We start from the raw sequence: 10,264 nt of genomic DNA, 5'->3' as shown, positions 1-10,264 counted from the left end.
AAATTGAATTTTCGGGGTATTACATTTTCTACGTGCACACTCAGGCTATTAATGTAGAAGCAAAGGCGTCAGAGCTTGTCTTCTTCTTGGTATACACTCTGTCATTCAAATTGCTTCTCTCAATTGTGATCGAGGAGGTGAATTATTCGGAGATGAGTCGGGTTTTGGATGATTGTAAAGATTACCTATATGCTTTTAAATCAGTTAGAATTCTGCATATCTATCGTGAAACAAATGCTGTTGCACATAGGCTTGCTCACATTGCTAGTGTAGATTGGATAAATGATGTTTGGTTAGATGAGACTCCTGACGTTATTATTCTGAATGTACTCTATGAGGATTATTGCAATTGTTTTAATGTAGCACATGGTTCAGGTTTTATTTCCTACCCCCCGGTTGCAAAATATTATATCAATAAATAGAACTGGGCGTGGGGGCTGAGCCTCCTAGCTAGGCTGGGTTCCAACTTTCAACCCCTATTCAAAAAAAAAAAAAAAAATCATAAACCTTCACCAATTTTGAATTATCTTAATTACCCATAGTGAGTTAATCGAAACTGTTATTATAGCAATAAGTAAAAGAAATAAACAAAAAAAATTAAATAAAGAGATCATTATGGAAGAGAGACGTGTATAGTGGGAGAAGTATACGATATATAATTGCATTCATTTCAAATTCCCACGTCTACAAGCAAGTGGATGAATTGATAAATCAAAATTAATCACCTCTTTGTTTTTTAACGTGACTCTGTGAGTTCGTGTAGATGCATAGGTGAAAAAGCTAGTTAGAAGAAACCACTCACTATGTTTGTATTTAATTGTGAAAAGAAAAATGAATTGATTAGTGTTGAACATGAGTAAGAGGTTTTTATTTTATTTTTATTTTTTAGAGAAACGGAATCAGATTCTATTAAAACAATGACTTCTCTTGGTCAAGCTAGAGGAATTCGAAAATCCCACATATTATATCTCAATGCACAAATCAAACTACATAAAGTAGAGCTATCAACTTAAAAAAATAAAATAAAAAAGTAGAGCTATCAAACAAAAACTAACCAAACTAAAAACAAAAATGCAAAAAGTAAAAAATCCTACTCCTATCCAACCTTAAATTAGAGCAATTGATTTGATAAGTGTTAACGACTAAAGACCCTCATGGAGTACATCGCCACTCATCAATCAACAAATAGTTACGATTAAGGGCAGAATAGGGTAAGAGCCGAGCGAAGTTCAATTATTCAAAGCAACAAAAAAAAACATAGGTCTTGCCACTCTCCAACAGCCCAAACCAAACCAGGCCCAAAAGAGAGAAGAAAAAGAACATGGGCTCGCCCAGCCAGCTGTTATGCCGCGTACCTAAACTTACATGTTTACTAGTCATTTGGATGGTAAATGACAATTATCTTCACTTTTACCTACTTTTCGATGCTTTTAAGGATGTTATATTTGACTTTTTATTCCATTTAATCTTGTAGGAAACTTCCTTCTGGAAAGTTGTAGAGGACGTTAGACGGAGTTCGAAGACATGAAGTACGCTAAAATTGGAATTGTAACGAAGAAATTATAAGGGTTTGAAGTCAGTAGTAGTTTTGTAATTTCCAAAAAAAATCTGATACTATAAATAGCAGCTTCCATTTTCGAAAATAGCCACTTTGGAAAGAAACCAGAAATGGAAACTCAATCCCTTAAACCCAGAATTTTCCAAATTTCGTGCCGGAATTTCTCGGCCTCGATGGTGATGTTTCGGGCCACCTCAGGCCATGAAACTAGTCCCATTCTCTTCGTCTAGCTTCGAACCATATTTCCAGCCATATAAGCCTTGGATCCTCTCGTTCACCATACACTAGGAATCGAAGAAAAGAAGGTATGATCCTTTTCTGGCGTATTTTTCAAATTCCAGCTAACTTCGGCCAAATCGGACGTTAAGACTAACTGAATTTTGTTCGTCTTGCAATGCTCTACAAACCCACCAAGTTTCACATCTCAATTCAACCCGAGTAAAATGAATTTCGGGTTTGAGCGATTTAGGCCCAAAATCCTTCCCAAATAATTTCGAGGTAAATTCAAACTTCTAAACTTAAAATTGGACTTTCTGTTAGTTGAGAAAGTTGTTGACGGTGATGGGAGGATCATGGTGATGAAATTCATGGCCTAATTTGGGGTTGGAAATGGGGGCACGTCCGGCTACTTTAGGGCTTTTAATTTAGTGATTCAGGTAGGCCATGATGTTACAGACACGTGGATGTAGTTTGGTAGCCATATTATGAACTTTGGGATCAATAGAAATTTTCAAAGTTTCTGAAATTCAGGTTTTGATTCGGAAAGATCCGACCTTCGGATCGACCCCATTTTTCAATAGATTGTTATAATTGCTGAGTCAACATATCTAATGAACTTGAAGCTCGTTTCAACATGGAGCTTTCGATAAATTCTCATTTAGGGGTTTTGATTTTGTTATCATTAATTTAATTTCAATTCTCGAAATTTGTTATTTATAATTATCAATTTGTTTAGGACGACGTATGGATAGAGCTAGAGAAAAAATTTCATCGAACGACTCTCATAGCCACAATTCTGTGAGTGGACATTTGTTTTTAAATTAATTGTGCATGCAATATTTTTTTATTATTTTCTGATTTAGATTAATATTGATTTGACAGTTTATTGATTTCCTTAAATTAATGATTTATTGGAATTTCATAAATTATATTTTAGTTAGCATATTAACAAGTTAAATATGATATGAGAATTAATGATTTTCGAGTATTTGAGTACGGATGCATTATTGAGATTTCATATAATGTGTTTTCGAGTATTGATTCTAACATGATATTTGAGTATGATATTGAAGTATTTGAGTATAAACGAGTTATCCAGATTTCATGAGTTTAATATTTTAATGAGATTGAGTTCAGTTTATTTAAAGAGTAAATTATGAAAGATGATGATTATGTTAGTGCATGCATGCACTGGTCGGCAGTAGGTAATAGACTAGTCAGCAGTATCTTACAAATTATATTTTGGTCAGCAGTAACCTCCAGAATACATTCCGGTCAGCAGTACCCCTCCGATGCATCATCTGGTCAGTATTACCCTCTAGTCATCGCTTATTTTATCGCATGAGCATTTTAAAGAGATTATGGGATTTCAAAGAGTTTTGAGACCAGATTTGCAATATATTTATGAGATTTTTTTAATGATTTTGAGATATTTTATTATATGAGTATTTCAATGAGATTTTGAGACGGTTTTCAACATGGTTTCCATCATGAGTTGAGATTTCAATACCGTAGAGTGATTAATAGTATGTATTTTCACGAGTTTTGAACTATTTTAAGATGCTCATTACAGTTCACATTTTTAAGTAATTTCTCGATTCTTTACTGCATGCTTGGTTTTAGATGAAAATGAAATTGGGAAAACCTGAAATTTCTCGTCCACTCACTCTAACAGTTTTCAAATGCTTTTCTAGGGCATTTTCAGTTTTACATGCTCATTTTGCAGATAGGTTGAAGTCGAGCGTGTATCGAAGTCGAGGAATAGTGTCTAGTGCTTTCATCTTCGTTGATGTTGTCCTGCTCGTAGTTTATTTCAGTTCATTGTCTAGTTGCTCTGATTAGCAATATTTGTATAACTTCATATTTTGAGTAGATTTAAAGTTATAGAAATTGTTTGGGAGTTGGTTATGAATTGTGGGAAGCAAGTATTCTCCAAGAGATAAAGATGGATATGAATACAAAATTTGTCATTTTCGCTAATTGTGATCCGTAGTTTGTAGAGTGCAATTTTTAACGTCTAAAATAGTAATTAGCTAAAAAAAATAAAATGAACATACATGTTTATTTTTATAATAAATACCTAAATTTATTTATTTATTTGTACCTTCAACCTTGACATCTTCAAGATGAGACACTATGTTGTATGCACATTGAAACTAATCGCATGACATCTTAAATGATGTATTATTGTCACTGAGACACTAACCTTCCTTTAAAATTTCCTAATCCTTTAAAGAAATTAGAAAAATTTTTCATCCAAAAGCAACGTAGAGAATCCAAAAATTAGAGAAAAATATTTTAAACACAAAAGTAATGTTAGATTGTCAAACTACTTTCCTAAGGAAACCATACAAAGAATTTTGTTGAGGTTACCTACCAAATCCCTAATCAAATCCACCCTAGTCTGCAAGTCATGGATGTCACTCATCAAATCCTCTACCTTCATTCAATCTCATCTCTCCACCACAATCGACTCCAACGCCCACCTCCTCCTCCTCCTCAGCGCTTCCTCTTACAGTATTGAAGTTCAAATACAAATGATATTATTCTGATTTCTTAATTACCCTCTTTACTTTAGGATAAAACTACCAAAATTTATAAAGAACAATAATTTATAAAAAATAATAATAATAATAACAGCATTAAACTGCACTGGGTCACTGACCTTTCTTTAAAACTCGCAGACCCTAGAGAAGAGAAATGGAAAATTGGAGAAAAATATTTTGAACACAGAAGCAATGTCAGACTACTTTCCTGAGGAAATCATACAAAGAATCCTGTTGAGGTTGCCTACGAAATCCCTAATCAAATCAACCCTAGTCTGCAAGTCATGGATGTCACTCATCAAATCCTCTACCTTCATTCAATCCCATCTCTCCACCACAATCGACACCAACAACCAAAACGATGCCCACCTCCTCCTCCTCAGCGCTTTCTCTTACAAGGTTTCTGATCGTCTGCACTGGTTGCATTGGGATAGCCCTGAATTCGGTGAGTATTCCTTGCTTGCAGACCCAGTCACTTTCTTGGAAAACGAAACTATTTCCGATCTGAAGGTAGTCGGAACTTGTAACGGGCTCATATGCCTTGCGCCTCACCTATCTGATAACCATTCCCCCACTTTAATTTGGAACCCATGTATTAGAAAGATTGTGATTTTGCCTAGCCCACCTGCTTGTTTTACCTCTACTGAGTCTAAGTATGATGTGTGCATAGAGCATGGCTTTGGCTATGATTTACATTCCAATGACTATAAGGTGTTGAGAATTGTGACTCTTCCTGATGATCATTTGGACTTGTCCCGATTCGCCACCGTGGTTCAGGTTTACTCATTAGCCAGGGGCTCCTGGAAGACGCTTGATGCTTCTGTTGTTCCTGTAGATTTGCAGGGGGGTGGTTCTGGTATTGTATTTCTCAATGGTTCTCTGCATATGCTTGAAGTTCGTTTAAGTGTCGAATATGATGATCATACGTATGAATATTGTAAGTATGGTGGAGATACTTTCATTGCTTCATTTGATATGGCCACCGAATTATTTGGCGAGGTGATGATGCCAGAAGCTTTACAGAGCAACAGATGTACGATTTCAAAATATGGGGACTCCCTTGCCTTGATTAAGCATTATGATTATAACTGTGGTTGTGACATATGGGTAATGAAAGAGTATGGTGTCACAGAGTCGTGGACATATTTGTACAAGATAGCTGGGTCTCAAGATCGTATATATGGTTTCAAAAGGTGTGGGGAAGTTGTTCTGAGTGAGGAAAATAATCTTGGTTGGTTAAGAATGATTTCGCTGGATCCTAAGAGCAAACAAGTTCAAGTTTTCGGAAATAAGGATTATATTTACTACTTCATGGATTCTTTTGTAGAGGGTCTCATCTTGCTTGACCACGTCAATGCCATTTCGTACCAATGAGCAAGGAAGAAGTAAGTACAGACTCTTGCTCTTACCTCTATGTATTTTGTCCGTCAGTTAGTTAAACATATTTCAGTCATCTATCCCCTGAAGAACTAGTGTTAAGCAAGTGAAGTTCCCAGTTTGCCTACTGTTTGATTTTCTGCAGTTGAATTCTATATTTACTGTTTTTAAATTTCTAACATGCTGCGTAATCCATGATTTCTTTTGAATTGTTGAAATATATTAACTCCATCTAATAAAGATTCTGCATTACTAAAGCAATTGATTCGCGGGATATAGTTTGCAGCAGGTTTGTTATGTTTCAGCTGCTATAAGGTACATTTTTATTCTGAGAATTGGTATGAGTACTATTATGCCATCATCATGCTGAGTTGTGGTTTTATTTTAGGTTTAATTAGAGCAATATGATCATTCTTGTCATTCATTCCCCTAGGAACTTATGAGTTTTTACAGAATTGTGATGGGAATGTTGTGCCAGTGTTCTGGAATATGGAGTTAAGTTATAACTAGTAGTGTGCTTGACATGATTTGCGATGTGATGACACACCATAGGTTTTGATTTGAGCATTGCCAGCCAAACGAAGCTACTCTGCATCTTTTGAGGTTTTCTTCTAAATCCATGGAAGCATATGTGCTCTCTGTGCTGTGGTTGACGTCCAATATGACTTTGTTTTAAGAATTTTTTGCGACTCCATATGTGAGCAATGATAGTGGGACTGTTGGTGTGACTTTGAACAATGTCCGTCATTTCTATTAGGATTACCATTATGTTAGCTGTAATCGAGTGTCTGCTTGTTTTGCTGCAGAAAAATGAGGCGGTGACCATGAGACTATCCTTTGCCCGTTAGTCTTCTTAGGTCTGTGAACTTGGCATGGAACTTCTTATCTGAAATGCTGTTGGTCATGTTATCTGCACCTTGGCCCTTTGGAGTCTTTGTTGGCATACGACTGTTTCTGGTTTTCTCTGTTGTTCTGGACTTTCTGGTGTATATGTAGAATGTTTATTTAGCTACTGTAAACCGTATTTCACTTTTATGTTTAGTTTGAAGTTTGGATCTGTACCTCGCATGTTTTCTAATGCTGTTTGCAATTTTCTTTTTCTTTCTTCAACTTAATTTCTTGGAGTTGCTGTCCTTGCATCAGAGTCTCTTTATATATGCCAAGCCAGCTTCTTATGCTCTACAAAACTATTCAAAAATACGGAAATGCTCCCCTTTTCTTTTTCTGGACTTCAATGTTGTGCTCACATGGGAATTGGTTCTAATATCTGCCTCAATCGGGTTTTTGTTCTTAAACACATTATTTCAATCCTTTTTCTACCTCTCATGGAGTGTCAACAAAACAAATATTTCTCTTCTACTATCTGCAAACAAGCTACTCTACATCTTCAATTAATTCTTTTCATGTGTTGCGACGAAAAATCGTAAAAATGCATGTCATATTTTGACTAAATTTTGAGTATAGTACTAGTGTTAGGCGGTTGCATGATTATGGAACTGTTTGAATAATTTGTAAACTTAAAGTGTCAAAAGTGTCTCTATAGATGATAATTGAGATATTATTTTCATTGTCTGGTATCTTTTCTCTAATTACTATTGATGACATTTGTTGTTTTAATTTTGCTTGTCATCTTTCAAATGACTTGATCAACACTATGCAACTCCAGAATTTCTAGGTTCACATATTTGTTACTCCACCCGGTCGGAATCCTCCTATCTCAGTCACACGGTGGCGTTTCCTCTCATTACCTCGCCTTTGTCACTTTACCATTTCTGTCTTGGGCGTCCGACTGCAAATTCCGGCCCAAACAGCACCTAACTAAGCACAGTCTGAGTCTCTATACTCTAACCACAAAATTCAAAAGTTAATGACAGGTCAGGCTGTGACGGCAGCCCTCGTAACAGCCCAATCAAAAAGCTCAAGCAGCTCTAACTAACTCCATATCCCAGTAACTATAACCAAACTCAATCACCGCATCACAGTTCCCCGTAACTATAACCGATTTACAGAGAGAGAAAGAAAGCGAGTAAAACTTTCTAGAGAGAGAATTAGAGAGAGAGATTCAAACAAAGAAAAGGAACCGCCATTTTTCCAAGAGAGAGAGAAAGCGATCCCATGGCGCCGTTTCCATGTTCAAGCGAACGCACTGCTGCTTCGGCTCTGCTCCTCCTCACTGTCACGCCACCACCGCCTTCCAAGTAAATTGCGCTTTTCCATTTCGTTTGAATTTGAATTTGCACCTGGAATTTTTCGTTTTCGAAAACCTCGAATCTGATAGCTGGATTTTCACGCAGGGGCTGTTTGGATGATGGCGATGAGTCATCGGTGGTGAGATCGGAGCTAGGAAAGAGCAAGAGTACTATTTCCAGAGATCAGAGCTTTGTTTCCGGCGACTCCAAATCCTGCTGCACTTCGTCCTTGCTTGCTGGTTCCAGGGAGGAGATTCAAGCTCGCACAATCAGGATGATTGCTTTTGCAGCTCTTCATCGTGATGTGAAGCTCAAAGTAAGCCTTCGCTCTCCTTTTCTCTTCACTTCAAATTTTTGGCTAAGCTGTGCAAATGTGATTGAATCGGCGTTCTGTTTGGCTGAATTTGAGCCTAGCCGGAGCTCTGTTTGGCTTATTTTGTGCCTAATCGAAGTTGTATTTGGCTGAAATCTGAGTGCATTTTGATTCAAGCACTTGAACAATTATTGTTATAGCTCTGTTTCTCTTCCATTTTTGCACTTTTATGCCTTTGCCTGATTTTTGTTTGCATAATCGGACTCTTTTGTGATTCCGGCACATCAACAATTTGGTTAATTCTGGTTCTCTGCTTCGCCTCCTTCAACCATTGTGTTCTCTCTGTTCTTCTTCCATTTTCACTTTCCAGTTTGGCTCATTTTGTGCATAATCTGTTTGGTTCAATAATCATGACAAGCGATTCCAATTGAGATTTTCAAAATCCAAATTCCAGTTCCTTTTTGCTTCTTTAACTGTTTTACATTACAATTCTGAATCAGATCTAGGAAATTTCACTTCCAAGTGTGTAATCAAAGCGCTTGGTCAAGCTTTTGTTGGATCTGTTGCTTTTTGATCTTCGTCGAGATCGAATTTTATGCTCTGTTTGAAATCGTTGACTCGAATTTCCCTGAATCTCAGGCCGTGCAGAAAAACCGCTCGAAGATCCAAGGCGGCGGCGTGAAATTCAACAGCTGGAAAACTCTCTCGGGCGTGAAGGTGGCCATGACGACGTCGTTTGCGGCCTCCACGTCCTCGGAGTCCTCGTGCCTGTCCAGCGCGGCTTCGAGCGCGCGAAGCCGTTACTACGAGCCGAAAGCCGCTGGGATCAGCTGGACTAATAAGAAGAAGAAGAAGCAGGTGGGGTCGGTTATGCTGCGGCGCAAAGCCGAAGCCATTCTGAAGCTGCTCTCTCAAGGCTGCTACTCTGAAGTCAAGATCCGTCAGACTCTCGGTGACAGTCCGGACACCAGCAAAGCGCTCCGACTGTAATTAATTCTCTCTCTCTCTCTCTCCCTCGCTTTTTTCTCTTTCTCTCTCTCTCTCCGTTCGACACGTGTCATTAGGCGTGTGCCGTTTAGTACCTTTTCGTAGATTTTGTTATGCACGTGAAACCAGTGACCTAAAGCGAGTGTTTAAACCGTCGGATCTGGAAATGTGACGTGGCGGGGTGTGATTGGCTCTTCTGTCTTTTTTGTACAGGTTGTTGAAGTTTGAGGAGGTGAAAAGAACAGGCGCAGGAGGCCGTCGCAGCCCTTATATTTACACGGTATTATAATAATGATGACAAATATAAAAATTCAACAGAAAAATAGCTAATGTATATACCAAAATTTGATATAATTATACGTTCGTTTTCATCCTTTTGCAGATAGCATGAGGAGATCGATGTCATTCGTAGCTAGGGTTTCAGCGGGAAGTTTTGCTATTCATCGATAGCCAAAACGGAGAATATATCTATATCTATATCTATATCTATCTATATCTATATAATAGGCAGCTTAAAAAGAAAAAGGAAAACATTTATTCTTACTAGCTAGGTAGTTTCAGCAATACATATCTGGCCTAGAATATCCTTCTTATAAGAGAATTAATGGGTCATGCGTATTACTGCAGATGTAATATGGCATGATTGGGCATGCTGATTGATCGTATGCTATGCATGGATGTAGTAAGAGTGATCGTAGATGAATGCATGTCTAGCTGAAATTAAGTGTAATATCTATAACTGAAATATATTACACTTAATTTTTTTCTCCTAGAAATTAGTAAGGTTAATTTGAATAACTAACCAGGGCACGTACCCTGGGACGATTGGAAGGTTAATTTGAATAACTGAAATATGGTCATTGCAACTTCGTCCTTAGCAAAGTGAAGGTCTGAGTGGCAAACACCGCAGTAGAGTATCTTCATGCTGATATCATTCCTACCAGTACTTCTGTACGCATAATTAATAAAACCATACAACAACGCCGGAAGAAGCCTAGCTATAAGCCTGTAAGAAGAAGAAGAAGAAGAAGAAGATCGAGATCATATGTAAATGCGAAGGTACCTCCTGGTGAAG

The 10,264-nt window shown here is 37.5% G+C and overlaps 1 protein-coding gene across 2 annotated transcripts; it reads left to right on the top strand.

Annotated features, from left to right (window-relative positions):
• Positions 1-4,435: 4,435 nt before the first annotated feature.
• Positions 4,436-9,782, top strand: LOC112194387 (F-box/kelch-repeat protein At3g23880). 2 transcript variants are annotated; one of them, XM_024334635.2, is made up of 6 exons: positions 4,436-5,708; positions 6,507-7,898; positions 7,995-8,205; positions 8,842-9,188; positions 9,403-9,469; positions 9,572-9,782. In XM_024334635.2, the coding sequence occupies exons 2-6, from the start codon at positions 7,816-7,818 to the stop codon at positions 9,578-9,580; spliced, it is 717 nt and encodes a 238-aa protein (XP_024190403.1). In that variant the 5' UTR covers positions 4,436-5,708; positions 6,507-7,815; the 3' UTR covers positions 9,581-9,782. The 2 variants fall into 2 exon arrangements, with proteins under 2 accessions (XP_024190403.1, XP_024191010.1); XM_024335242.2 differs by lacking the exons at positions 7,995-8,205; positions 8,842-9,188; positions 9,403-9,469; positions 9,572-9,782 and having other exon boundaries at positions 4,438-5,708; positions 6,507-6,761.
• Positions 9,783-10,264: the final 482 nt, after the last annotated feature.

The sequence above is a fragment of the Rosa chinensis genome, chromosome 3 (genome assembly GCF_002994745.2).
Source record: "Rosa chinensis cultivar Old Blush chromosome 3, RchiOBHm-V2, whole genome shotgun sequence".
In the NCBI taxonomy this organism is placed as follows: Eukaryota; Viridiplantae; Streptophyta; class Magnoliopsida; order Rosales; family Rosaceae; genus Rosa; species Rosa chinensis.
Note: the sequence above shows the minus strand (reverse complement) of the source record. Positions and strands in the feature narration are given on the sequence as shown.

Bases quoted from the DNA above. Each gene is read 5' to 3' on its own strand.
- LOC112194387 (XM_024335242.2), top strand. From the start codon at position 4,516: ATGTCAGACTACTTTCCTGAGGAAATCATACAAAGAATCCTGTTGAGG.